At 32.3% G+C, this 15,204-nt stretch overlaps 1 protein-coding gene across 1 annotated transcript; it reads left to right on the top strand.

The window, feature by feature from the left end:
- The first annotated feature begins 442 nt into the window (after positions 1–442).
- LOC127905030 (protein DEHYDRATION-INDUCED 19 homolog 4-like) lies at positions 443–3,368 on the top strand. The gene is made up of 3 exons (XM_052450917.1): positions 443–506; positions 2,369–2,502; positions 3,177–3,368. Exons 1-3 carry the CDS (start codon positions 443–445, stop codon positions 3,366–3,368), a joined length of 390 nt encoding a protein of 129 aa, XP_052306877.1.
- The last annotated feature ends 11,836 nt before the right edge of the window (positions 3,369–15,204 follow it).

Below are 15,204 nucleotides of genomic sequence, written 5' to 3'. Positions count from 1 at the left end.
AAATAAGACACTTTTCTATTCCATACAATAATCAGCACTACCACAATGCAAATGGCACAAAGAGATGTGAAATAATTTGGAAAAAAAAAAAAGCACAAGCAAAAAGAACAGAACTTACGGGTAATAACGAAGTCTTCCCTTCTTGGTATCCTGCTTTATTGGAATGAAACGTTCATCAACAACAACCTTCATTTTTGCAGGTGTACGTTTTCTCATCTCCACACCATGATCAAATATCCCATCTCCTAGATGCAATGGTAGTAAATCTTGCTGTTGAAATGGGGAGTTTCGCGGGTTAGGTAAACAGAAAATATTTTAGCAAAAAAAGATGATGGTCTAGTTGTGGACTTGAAGTGGGCATGGAGCAGAGTGCTCTGGCTCTCTGCCACTGACCCCAGTAGCCACAAGAAACCAGAGCTTGTGTGTTGGGTCGAAAGCAGGGATGGCAGTCCGGTCTAAGCCGGAGAAGACCCGCCCAAAAAGAATCCTAATTGGTGTTTGGGAGCGTCATTAAGTTTTTTAAAAAAATTTAATTTTTTATTTTAAATTAATATTTTTGAATATTTTTAATTTTTTTTATGTATTAATATAAAAAATAAATTTAAAAAATAAAAAATATATTTTTTATATATCTTAAAATAAAAATATTTTAAAAAATAACATTAGTTTTCCTAAACATTACGTGATGGCAATAACAAACATGTAGTTTTACATTCCAGGCCGGGCCGGGCCCAGCTAGTTAGATGCCTGTGCATATATGACAAACAAAAATGTAATTTAGAACTTTTAGAGAAAAGTTATAAAAAAATGTGGTGGTGTGTTAAAATTTCCATCAACTTGGTTCATCATTATTGAGAAAAAATTGATTAATTAGATCCTCCTATTACTAATTAAATTAATAGAATCCCTCTTCTTTTTTTTCTTTACAATCAGGACCTCCAATCTATCACAAACAATGTCAATAAGATTTGTTACTGTGTTAATCATGTTAATAGTATGATATCTGTCCATTTAAAGTAAATAAAACACAAAGAAAAAGAAAATTATTTTTTTAATTTTCAATATATATATATATATATAATCGTAAACATGGATATACTGCAATTTTTACATCCATAAAATCCGGACAAATTGCCAACAAGAAGTTTCTAATGCAATTCTAAATCAAATCTCAACGATCAAATTCATTGAATAAAACCCAAGTCAAAAATTCCCTTTTCAGCAGTGGACTGCATGCACAATATCTCTCCAATTACTTTCTTTATGTCCAATGCAATTGCCACTCCATCAAAAAATATTAAGAAGGGTCATAATTGGAACAAGGGGACCAGAGTATAAAAAAGAATAAATTAGGTGGCGGTTTCAAAGGCCAAAAGTTCACTTTGGTCCTCTTATTTTTTAAATGATAACATTTTGGGCCCTCTGTATTTTGAAAACTCAGTTCTATTAATAGTAATGATGGATATGAGATTTACATATTTGATCACTAAATCCGTGACACAAAGTCGAAGGTGGCATGATTTTAAAAAGCAAACGGGTTATGAAATGTACTTAAAGATCCATGGCCCGACTACAAATTACACATATTTGGGCTTGCACGCCATGTGACCTAATACTCATTTGGACCAAGGATGAGTGACGTAGCTTTCAAAAAAGCCTTGTTAACCCAATTGACCAGTAATGAACTAGTGCATGGTTGTTAAAAACGAGTTTTGACTCGTAAAATCGGCGATTTTACGAGTCAAAATGCATAAAACGTGTAAAATCGGGTTTAAAACTCGAAAACCGGTAAAATCGGTCAAACCCGGTCAAACTCGCATAAAATCGGGTCAACCCGTAAAAAACGTAAAAACCGGTCCGATTTCACGATTTCACGTGAAATGTAAAACCTGTGCCTTGTGCTGACTCAGCACCCCTTTTTCCCAATCCCCACCCCACGCGCGATCGACACGAATTGGGATTGTGCAAGTTGAGTAAGGAAACCAGTACGACAACACTAGAACCAAAGGCTATGGTTCTTCATCTTCCAAGAACTAGGCTCTTATTATCTGAAGAAGAAACGATCATCATTTGGAGTGGAGAGAGAGCTGAGGGAGCATGAATTGAACCCAATACCACCATGTTAAGGGGACCTTTGCTGTCCACCTAATGACTCTGGTTTTTATGAAAGGATAAAGGATTCACCATCTCTATCTCTCTCCCTCCCTTTCTAAATGCGCAGAAGCAAGAACCATCCAACCAAGAACGAAAGAACTAGGATCTGGTTTGTTTAAAATCTTTCATTCTTTTGCAATGTCCTTAGTTTAGTAAGAGATGGTGTCTGAAAGCTGCTTTTTTTTTTGGATTTTTTGTTGGTTTGTGGTGCTAGATCTGTATGATGAGACTAAAACAGAAGAGGATTTGAAAGCAGAGTATTTGTGTCCGTTTTGCAGCGAGGATTTTGATGTTGTTGGTCTCTTTTGCCACATCGATGAAGAGCATCCTGCTGAAGCCAAGAATGGGGTATCATATTCTTATCGAGTTCTATTGATGGATGTAAATTAAAAAGTTTAGTTCTTTAGTGTTAAATTGCTTCTGGTAAAGGGTTTTATGGGGTTTGATTTTAAATGAGATAATTTGGTTAACTGTGTGAGTTTGTCGCCTTGTTTTTGAGGATTTTTTATTTTATCCTAGAGCATATAAATTGGTCATTTTCTTTCTGGAACACTATTAATTACACTTTCCTAGTTTTTTTTTTTTGTCTAGAGACTGTTACTGGAATGATATTGGAATTGTTTGTTTTCATGTATGTCCAGTTTATGCTAAAAGGGTGGGGATGAACATTGTTACTCACATTACTGGGCAGCATGAGAACTTTTTTAGTATATCCTTTTATCTCAAAATTTGACTCTTAACATTTAACATTTTGGTTCTGGTTTTTTTTGCATAATCTGGATTGGTTTACACACAACCAAACATGCATGTTTATGTAGTTCAAATGTTAATTATATGGAAAAGTGACCTAGGTAATGTTGGTAACTGAAAATTTGTCTAGTGAATCTCTAGGCTCATGAGAAACTTTCAACATCAAAGGGGTGCTTGAGAATCTCTTATCTTGTTAGTTACCGGTTAACGGTGTCCAAACTATTAGTTTGTATTGACTTCTCTGTTGAAGTTTGACTGGAGATTACGTGCAGCGTAAGAGGAGACTGCAGAAGGGGGGAGCTAACTCAGCATTTTCTATACTGAGAAAAGAGCTGCGAGAAGGAAGTTTACAATCCCTTCTTGGTGGATCTTCGTGCTCTGTTTCGTCCTCCAATACAGAACCTGATCCATTGCTTTCACCTTTCATATTTCTTGTCATAGTTTTGCAGAATTGGAAAACTTAAAACTAAGGTTCAACTTCTTGTGGTATGATGTTTATGTTTTCCTTTTCCGTCAATCTTTACACTAGTTCAGTTTTTTTATATTTTTATAGTGAAAAGAGTTGTACTGTAACCTAGTTTCCATGGAAATTTCACATGCCCATTTAGGCAAGTCAATTGTTACCTAGATTTGTAACCAAAAAGTTTTTATTAAAATTGAGAAATTTAGTTGTTGATTGTATTGTGGTGTTGTTGGCAGCCTTAACATTTATTAAATTTCTTGTCCTTGCACAATTAGCATGTCTGATTAATTTGTGTTCAAGTGTATTGAACTGCAGGATATAACATGCATTGCATATTTAACATGCATACTTTTCATTTATTAAACTGTGATTTTACGATTTTTAGTTAAAAAATTTTACTTACGATTTTACGATTCGAGTTTACGATTCGAGTTAATATTGTATGTTCCGTGTCGTGTTAAAAAAGCGTTTTTGACAACCTTGAACCTATGGTACTAACATAATCTAATAAGGCTACACTCCTAGGTAGAGGAATGGACCTGCCCAAAGGCACTAGCTCGAATATAAGTAACCTTGAAGACATAAACCCTGACAAGAATAGCTAGGTTCTAAGCTACTCCACGCATCCTTTGTATAATTGGTATAAAGAATTAAATGCTCTCAAGTCTTCCTATCATAACTGAGTTTGATAATGATGTTATTAGTGCTTATACCTAGTGAATAATTCATATGACATTATTTTTTTTCACTCAACAGTGAACCATCAATCATTAAAGGTTATTATCCTAAATAATTATAATTAATTTAGATATAACAATTCTTTCCCCACTTTATCCTTGTCTGTATATAGGTTGACATGGTTTATAGCTATATAAACATTAATGAACACCCGAGTAAGACAAGATTCTAATTTCATAAGTTTTAATTTTGAGATTTATTAGTTCATACTATTATCATCTTCTTCATTATATTTTTACAATTACATATCCCATCCATTCTTAAAGGTTTCATTCGTCTAATAACTTTATTAACTTAAACATCAGAAGATCTTTGAAGTTCAATATGAAAACTTGTTTTTATAGGTGTTCATAATCTTCAAGTTTAGCGATTTACTATATTTGTGGGCCTATGCTACTCCGCAAGCCGAAATAACTTTTTTGGTAAAAAAAGACGCCTTGAAAATGCAAACATGTTTTAAATAAGTTAAAAAAAAACACAAATCAAGGCATAGACCAGACTGAGCAAAAAAAGCTAGTATAATTTAAACATATAATAAAAAAACATGTAACGACAATAAATAGACTAATTTAAACAAAAAAAAAGTAAAAGTCCAATTCCAAGCAAATCCAACATAGAAGAATGAAATTGAAAAGAGATCAATAATAAAAAAAACCTAGCAAACTAGGAAAGCCAATTAAAATCTGTAACTTAGACCATGCGAATGAGATAACCTAAAACAAATCAAGAAAAATTACGAAGCTTGGTTCTAAAACAATATAATACGAAAAGACAGAATGAAAATAATATAAAAATAAAAATAAAGACCCTAAAATAAATAATAATAAAAAAGATAGACTAAACATGAAGGTAAATAAATTGAAGAGATTCTTTGAAATTTTAAAATGGAGAGCATGAAAATCAAGAAGGAAAAAAAAATAACAATTATATCATAATGAAAAGACTCTCAATAAAAAGATCATAATATCCTCTACCCTTAATTTATTTTTTTTACGGCACCAAGATAATTTTGTCCTAACACTATTAGAATAAATAGTGTTATGAGTCTATGATACAGTAAATCCTCTTTCTCACTCGGCCCCGTTTATTTGGTGGAAAGTAGTTTCTTTTTGAAAAGTGAATTCCGGAAAAGTGAATTATTTTCCGATGCCTGGTAGTATAATGAAAAATAAGTTGGGAAATATTTTTCAGTGTTTGGTTGTATCATGTAAAATGAGCTGAAAAATAACTTATTAATGTTTTATTTTTTTTCAAGTTTATTAAAATAACGAGAAACAAATCTTATAAATTAAAAAGTTGAATGAGAATGAAATTGAAAAAAAATATAGTTTCATAAATTGTCTCAAATAAAATAAATAATAATAAAAATAATAGAGATTAAATCTAACAAATAAAAAAATTGAAGAGAAGAAGAAATTAAAATAATAATAATTACAATTTCATAAATTATTTCAAATAAAATAAGTAACAATAACAAGAATGAGGACCAAGTTTGATAAATAAAAAAATTCAATTAAAAAATGATAATAAAAAAGCAAATAAAAATTATAAAAATAAGAACCAAAGTTAATATAAAAATTAAATTCTAAGGGATGAAATTGAAAAAAAAATATTCAAAAAAAATATATATATATAACAATCAAAAGTTTGAGGACCAAATTTGATATAATCAGCAAATAATATGATATTTTTAAATTTTTCACATCTTCCGGAAAGTGTTTTCCGCTCAAAATAAAAGGAAAACAATTTCCTGAAAACCAAGCCAAATTTTTCTTTGACTGGAAAGTGTTTTTCATTGATCAACTTTCCTAATGACAAACAAACATAGAAAAGTTTGAAAAGTGATTTCCAGAAAACCACCCTCCGTCAAACAAACACCCCTCAATGTCTTTCTTTTTAATTTTAATGTAATCTTCCACGCTTCAGATCAATCATCAACCTTGGGATATACTTAAATTAGGCGAAGCTCAGTCCAAATTGTAAATGTGAGGATAAGCTCACGGGCTTTCTTTAATATTCTATTTACTCCAGGTGAATACACAGAATACATGATCCCGGCGAAACATTTTTTTTCTTCTTAAAACCTAATACTAATGATTGATTTTTTAAAGGTGGATAACAATGACGAAGGAAAAAAACATGGTCATTTCTTCACGAAGCACCTGAGCTACGTCGATGGGCCATTCCTTCGTAATAATTTAGGTCCATTTATTCATGTAGGCCCGAGTCCAAGCATTCTGGGCCCGTTCTTCCAATTATACATTCGGCCCTTAGGCACGGTTAATATACCCAGCCACCTATTTTTGCCAAAAGTTGAAAATTTAGTTTTTAGATCAACATGACGATGTTAATATAAATTTTAAAAAATAAAAAAATTATTATTTTTGAATAAAAAATAGTATGAAAAAAAAAAAAAGTGATCTATACTAGGCCTTGTATCTACCATGTAGACTTTCTTTATAGGCCCGGGTCGAGTCAAGCTCGCAAGCCATTTGTACATGTGAATTGGTGGCTGTTTGGGTCATCAACAAGAGTGTGTGTGGTCTTACATCGTGGGCATGGTTTGAAGTGTTCCATCGGCATTTTATCTTGGATGGAACCTGTCCAATCTATGCTGGTGGGCAAATAATTTGATCGATCAGTAGCTATTGCTAGGGCCTAGGGTCAAGTTTTTTGAGCTCGGAGATGACTTGTGCCCTTCAACGCTGAGAATTATTTTAACCATTTTGTTTTTTTAGTGGCAACTAATTAGTCATGTTAAATTAAATTTCCGAGTGATCGAAAAAAAAGAACTCTACGTTATACGTACATGGACTCGAGAACAATACTTATATTCCACAGACTAATTTGGACCCGAAAGGCGTGATGCATGATTTCGACCAAAAACTTTTAAGGACGAGCATTCGAATGTTTACGTTAAAAAAAATGCCCAATTCATTAGTTCGGATAAGAAAATCCTGAACTTTCAAAAATCGGAATCAAGCTGACCAAATTAAGTGAAAGTCGGACCGGTTTTTTTTTATTATTAAATTGTAGGTAGTTTTAAATAAATATAGCAATCGCTTTAAAATCTATCGAGTTTATAGATCAATTAAAAAAAATAAAATAAAAGAGTTAATTTGTTTTCTTCAAATTAACTCAAGAAGAATCGAACAGCCAGGATTTGTTTTCCTTCAAAAGTTGAAATAGTCGAACCACTTTCTTTTTTATTTATAAATATTCGAGAGCACAAAGCCTCCGCATCAGTTCCCATGGGCGACGGGCCCACGCACCCATGGCCAGGCAAGGAGCTCAGCCCTAAAGAGCAATAGAATCTCGAGTGTGACAGGGTAGACGTTACTACTCCTAGCAAGGAATGTAACATTTCCTGGATATAAACATTCTCTCAAGAATAGGAAATGTGATTTTCTTCATAAATGAGGGAATCTAACATTCTTCAAGTGATTGGAAAAGCTAGTTTATTGTATATATCATTTAATTTAAGTGAGCCAACATACCCTAATTTTTATTAATTTTAATATAATTGTTATAAATTTTTATAGTATTTGAGAGAATAGTGACGATAATTTTTCAAAGTACTTTTTACTTTGAAATAAATTTTTATAATATATATTTTATTTTTATTTTTATAAAATTATTTTTTATATCAATATTACATCAAAACGATCTAAAAATATATATATAAATTAATTTTAAATATTTTTTTCTTCTTCAAAATTTACAAAAACACTGTTTAGAACACAGTTGCAATCAATCCCTTTGCATGAACCAAACACAACAAACACACTTTTGTAGTCAAACACGAATATTACATACCCAATAATTACATTTCCTGCAATTATATTTGACATACTAATAAATGCCTTCATAGCATCTATCCTATTCGAAAACAACACAAAACTGCTAGAAATCTATTTAATAATTTTTTGATAATGATTTATATAAAATTTAGAGAAAAAAGACAGGCACACCCTGAAAAAAAAGATCGGATGAACTTTTTCATCTAACAAAATTTGGAATTAGCTAAAACTTAAAAAAAAGTTGCCGAACAATAATTAAAAAAATATTGCAACTCATATCGTGGTTGGTAAATTATCCACGACGATCATACAGCTCCCTGCCATTATTGGCAACCATGCATGGCACGGTCGGTAATATTACCAATCGCTTCTCACGAGGTTGCTAAAATTACCAAACCAAAAATAGCTTTTGCTAAATATTAGCAAATAATAGTGACGATTGGTAGAAATTTGCAAGGCCTAAATTGCAACTGATTGGTTCTATTCATAATATATTTGGAAAAATATTTTACCATCCGTTTTTATATATATATATATACACACACGCGCTTCTATACTTGTCGTAGATAAAATCAAAGTTGGATAAACTATATAAATTTTATGTGCTTTATTTGTCATTTTACCTTGTTCTTTCTAGTTATGTATGATTGTTTTGCTTGCTATGATCTAACAAGTGACATTAGAGCTTTTTGGTGGAATATTTTTGTTCATACATATATTGTTCATATATATGACATTATTCATGTATAAATTATTGTTTTTTTTTTTTATATATATATATAGATAGATACTGCTCACATGTATAGAAATTCAATATGATGGAGATATATGAACTAAGAAACTCTGTTTAAGAAGATTGGATTTTAAATATAACCATTTGTAAGCCTTTCAATCTTTTCTAGGTATTTAGTAAAAGTATCATTCATGTGATGCTATTTTAGTATACATTATAATTTGTAAGCACAAGATTATGCCAATGATAATTGATAAATTATGGTGAACAAAATAATTATAAGATTCAAAAGTTTAATGCCATTAATTTCTCTTTATGAAAGATATTAATAAAGGTAATTTTAAGAAAAGATGATTCAAAAGTTTAATGCCATTAAATTTTTAGTATTATTTTATTCGAGAAGTGATGAAAAATAAAATTATGGATTTAAAGAAAACTCACATTAAGAAAAACATAACAAATATTTTGACCAAACCAGTCAATACTAACAAGTACTACATATAATGTAGATCTTTTTGTGACTTAGCAAAAATGTAAGCAACATAAAAATGACAAGTACTGTATAAAGGACAAAAGAATAATAAAGATTATTATGTGTGAATACATGATTAAATTATTAAAGTTTTCGAAGGAGAAGAATGTGGAGCCTAATGTCTATTATTGTGCCTAAATTGCAGGCACCGATACAATGAATAAATTGGAGGCGCCAATTTGGTACCAAATTGATGAAGAAAGAGGATTGTAAGCGCTAATTTGGTGCTAAATTGATGAAAAGGGAGGAGTGCTTAGCCTATAAATAGATTGCATTCCATGAAAAAATGAGTGTAAAGGTGAAAGCAATCCCAAAAAGGTTTAAAAGACACTATAATTCCCATAATTTTTCATTGCAATCCTTTTACATTTGTCCATGGACGCAGTCAAAGTTGACTAAACCATGTAAATCTTGTGTTCCTTATTTCTTATTTTTCCCGGTTCTTCCTATTATTAATGTATTGTTTTCTATTAATGTACGTATTGTTATTTTGCATGCTGTGATTCAAAAAAATCCCTCCTCATTAGAGAATGATCCAAAAATGTGGTAGCAGCATATACATAGTATATAGTATGGGATTGCAGCTATCAGACGTGGACCACTCATATTACGGGGTGGTCTATTTTTTATCATTTATTTATATATAAACTTAATTTGATTATAATAATATTTTATTTTATACTATACATAATCTATCTATTATGCTAAATAATATGATTTCTTTTATTAATTATGCTAATTAATATAGATAACTCTATCTATTTTTTTTTGGTGCTTTTTGACCCATTACCTACAAAGAAATTAAATGTATCTATGTTGTCGTTGTTCTCGGTTGTGTGGTAGTTGTTGGTTGTGTGAGAGAGAAGAGGGGAGATAAAATAGTATTGGGTCTCATACCAATTAAAAATAATTTATTAAAATCTCAATACAATTAACTCTAAATTAATTCCAGACTTTCACAAAATTATTTATAATTTAAATTATTTTTTTATGTATACTAAATATGTTTTATATCTTTGCATTTATCTAATCTTAACATATCTATCTAATTAATCTATGTAACTTTCTATATATTTTTTCATCAATTAAAACTGAATGAAAAAATTAACATCAGTATAAATAAAAAAAATTTATAAAAATATTCTTTATAGTCAATGCATATTTATTAAAAAAAAGTCTAATTGTGCTTCATTTTTGAAAAAAAAAAAAACAACATTTACTACATTTTATATCACATTACTTAATATTTTAATATAAAAAGGACTTTATTTGAAAAAAAAATAAAACGTGAATGAAATATAATTTAACTTCTATATAAAAAATAAGAGTTTAAATAACTTTGGAATATTAAAACTGATTAATCCAACATGGGAGATATTTTTCTTGTTTTATGTTAAGAAATATATTTATAATATACGTACCTTTTAAATAATAAAGTCTTATAATGTGATATATATATATATATATATATAGAGGTCGATTGAGCCATAGTCTCATCCGCTAGTGAGCATTATACATTTTATCTCTTTTATATGTTTTCAGTGTGACAGGAATGGGATTAATTATAATTTATTGCTAATTAATAGACCGGTCATCTAGCTAGTGTCATTGCTTGCGAATTATTGACAATCCAGATTCTTGCCTTCTACGCACGAAATTGGATTTGTAATGCTGCAAACAACAAGTAGTGTAGATCAAATTGACAAGCATGCGTGCTTCTTTGTTACTCATTGCTAAGACTAATGCTCAAGGCCAATGTTAGCCAACGCAACCATTAATTACTTAAAGAAATGTACAAAAGGCGATGAATTATGGATCATATCATACATGCACATATCTATCTATGATCCTTTCCTTCATAGAATTCCTCTTGTCATTCTTGATTTGTCGCTATAGAAATAGGTTGGACTTGGAAGTTGGACTCTTGCACTAACAATGAGTAGTGATAATCACAACAAGCACGCTAGCTTCCGTATGATGAATTGCTGCCGATCCTGGTTTCTTGAGACTTTGTCCTTGTCCAACTTTGTCGTTAATGTTTTTGCACAATGCTTCTGTTAACCCACTGAATGGCTAGCTTTTGTTTCTATGCTCTCCCACGTATATTATGCTCACGATTTCTGATCACATTCACACGCACACAAAGAAAAAATCTTTTGATTGAACGACTTGGTGGCTATACAACGGCTGTGATCACCATCAAGCATCGATCGAGTAATTTGATCTTTATCTGGAACACGAGATTCTGGGATCTTCTTCTTGTATTCACTAGAGCTAAAATAGCTTCTTGGACGGCTTGGCGAAAAGTCTAAAGTCATGTTGTCTTTGATTGGTTGTTCAATGAAATGATTAGTTGGCTGTCCTCTTAAGAACGTGGAAATCCACAGTTTGAAGCCACACACATTTATGGCCAAACCATATAACAATGGAAACGAGTCAAACACTGAGAATAATATCATATAAACAAACAAAAAATGGTCAACACGCCACTTAGGTGGCATCTTTTATTTGCTTCGCTTTCACTTCAAATTAAGCAAAGATAAGAGCGGCTGATCCAGGATGAAAACATGGTTTTGCAACCCTTTGTAGCTCTCTATCATCCACGTGTTATGCATAAAAAGGCCGCTGTTAGTATTTGTGTCTCTATTTTCTTTCCAATAAACAAAACGTTTATCTCTCAGCTTCTTTTCACTAGTGGCAAAAGGCGTGGCTCATCTTCTATCATCGAGGGTGGCTATCATGGCTACGTAGATTGACCTTCTCTGAATCTCTGTTGTTATATAGCAAAAGGAAAGTGCATAAAAAGGATTGACTTTTAGCTCAAAGTAATAAAGAATAGAGTTGCTGGGCGAGTGAGAATAACACGAAGTGGGCCAAATTATTGGTTAAGAGTTTCTTCGAGACTTGGACAGAACTTTCCAAGCAATGAAGAGTCTCCTGCTAATTGGAGGAAATTAAATTCTTCTTAGTTTCTGGGAATCGAGCAATGGCAGTATTTATGCCTCGGTAAGTAGTAATGGGGCTCTCATTTTACACGAATATAAGCTAGCCAGGTTTCTAAAGAGACAAAAATTATCGTCAATTTATCAAATTATTAAAAACCCAAAAACAAACCTATTAACCTCCGTCCTTCGAATGACAACATTGTTCCCTCTAATGTGGTACCCATGCCCCCACTAGGTGACACCCAAACTAAAGTTAAAGACCGTGTCGGCCCCTAAGCGCATGTGCCGTTGATAAAACAGAAAAATGGTCCAACATTTGCACCGTGCAACATCAAGGGGACCCTTTACCTTACAGAAAGCCAATACGGAACTGACAGTCCCTATTCATGTGTGTTAGACTATGCTAATGCCACACGATTGGCATCTTTGAATGGTACACACATGCACGATCCCACTAATTTGGCTTCGATAGCTAGGGTTCCAATTCTTTGTATATATGCCTTCACACGCCAGGTCAGCACGGCATGCTAGCCTGGTCATACATCAGAAACCCACATTCCATGTCAGAACTATACTACAAGCTTTTCCTCTCTTCTCTCCCTGCCTGGCGATTTCTTTCTTTTTTCTTTATAAATCAAGAGGGAAAATGAGGCGCAAGAGTAAGAACTCTACTGGATGATATATATGAACCACTTTTTGCTGCATGCATTTGATCAAGATCCAGTTCTGTATGTTTGTAGTGGCTCGGATCAACAAAGATCTTGAAAACATTTAACCGAGATTCATAAACAGAGAATATATATATTTTAACTGAGGATGAATATATACAACCTTTTAACAATCCAACTGTAATTAGGAATATGCTGATAATGATCTATCATCTTGTGAAGCTGCATGCCTGTGTACTGTGAATGGAAGACACCGTGATGCATGAATGTCAAGGGGGGCAATGGCTGCGGGAAATATGGTGGATGGATCGTACAATATTGCACTAAGTAGACAATAATTTTGGACCTGGAAAATCGAGCCCTTTTGGAATTTACTTTTAGGCAGGCATCAAATGTGGGGTCACTGAGCGGGGAACAGGAGGATCCGTGTAACTCAAAATTTTATACAGTAGTAGGCTAAGCCTTCATGTATAGCCCTATTATATATATATATATATATATATATATATATATATATATATATATATATATATATATATATAATTGCGATAATAATACCAGGAAGAAGAAGAGGGCGTAACTTTCGGCTATGGAAAGGAATCCATATAAGAAATGGGCACTTTTGACACATTCCTTCGTCTTTTACCAAGACGAGAAGGTCCTCCAGCACTTGTTATGGAAAAACACATAGTGGCCAGTGGCCACAGCCTCCTGACCATGGAGGAGACAGATAGTTAAGGAGCCACTTACTTTGATCTCTATGGAGGGGTGGTTTTTGAAAAGACGTTCGGATAAGGAAAGAAAAGGGAATGTACCTTTTCCATATTTAGGCGAGCTTTACTCTAGAATCCGATATGAAATAATTAACTTGTGTTTCTGCATCGGATTATATATATAATTAAACTTGCATCGCCTTCTTTTAATTTGTCGTGTTCTTTGCTGCTTTCCTTGGTGATCTCTTCTGGTGTCTCTCCACCAATGGGGGCTGAATGGGGCGGTCGATTGTGGTGCACGTATGTTTTTTGTTTTGCTGCTTTCCTTGGTAATTAATTATGAATGTTTTTTTCTTTCTTTTTTTCAAGGGATTGACTCCCACCTGTTGAATCCAAGAGTCTTGGATACACAAATCTTGTGCCTAGCTAGCTCGTCTCAGGTCTCTCGTCTCTTAAAAATAAAATAAAACAATGGCATGTCCATCTCGTTAATCTTATATATATATATATATATGTGTGTGTCTTGAACCTTCGGGTTCAAAATCTATATATATTTTTATATATATAAATATATGGGAAATGTGTTATTGGCACCAATACAAAATATATGACACGATCGGTGGACCACTAAAGGAAGAGGGGGTAGTGGGATGGAGATGCCAGACACGTGTCACATCCTCAGCAGCCAGAAACCGAATAAAAAGATTGGAAAAGAATTCTCCACGACACGTGGCCCAAACTTATTCGATTCAAAGCTAACAGCATATGCTGGGTTGATATATACATATATCCCATGATGGGCATTCACGACTCAAGGATCACCGTATATATTATTATTATTTTCAAAGTTAATTTACTAGAGACACACATCTTTGTTCATTGTGCACCCCATGGGGGCATACATACAAGCATGTGCTTGATTGATTTACACACCCACATAATTAATTTCAGAATTCTAATGATGCCGACGCCGGGGGGGTGGGGGGAGATCCGATAGAATTATGATTTTACGTGATTAGTGGGTATTATTTTTTTTTCTTGGGATTTTCTTGATAGAGTATTGACGCTTAAGCATTCCAAATATCACGGGGGCAGATTAACACTGTGTATAGACTTGGGATAATAATTGTATTTTAAAATGTTTTTTATTTTAAAATATATTAAAATAAATTTTTTTTATTTTTAAAAAATTATTTTTAATATTAACACATTAAAATGATATGAAAATATTAAAAAAATATTAATTTAAAATTAAAAAAATAATTATTTAAATTATTTTCGAAAACGTTTCCAAAATGAAATTACATACAGAGGAGATTAAACCCTGAAAATACTCTGCACATTCGTACTCAACGTACGAGATCAGAGCAAGATGTCTTCTCCTAGCTAGCTAGCTAGCTAGGGAGTCTTCGTCATTAGGATGGATATAATTGAGTGGATGGTCGAGCCTCTTCTAGAGTACTGGAATTAGATTCACCCCATCACAAAAAGAAAAAAGAAAAAAAAAGCAAAATATGCAAGGGATAAACTCAGACTATAGCCAGGGTGCTATATTATTCTGCTGAGAGTAGGATATAAAAAAATAAAATAAAATTGAAAGCAATTAGAATAAACAAATACAAATTTAATGCGTTCCTTATCTTTATATTTATTTGTCAAAATAGTTGTTTTGCTAATAAAAGCCTGAAAGAAAGTCTTAACAGAACGA

Source organism: Populus trichocarpa, chromosome 2 (assembly GCF_000002775.5).
Source record: "Populus trichocarpa isolate Nisqually-1 chromosome 2, P.trichocarpa_v4.1, whole genome shotgun sequence".
NCBI lineage: Eukaryota > Viridiplantae > Streptophyta > Magnoliopsida > Malpighiales > Salicaceae > Populus > Populus trichocarpa.
The sequence above is the reverse complement of the archived record's forward strand: the minus strand, read 5'-3'. Positions and strand labels throughout refer to the sequence as shown.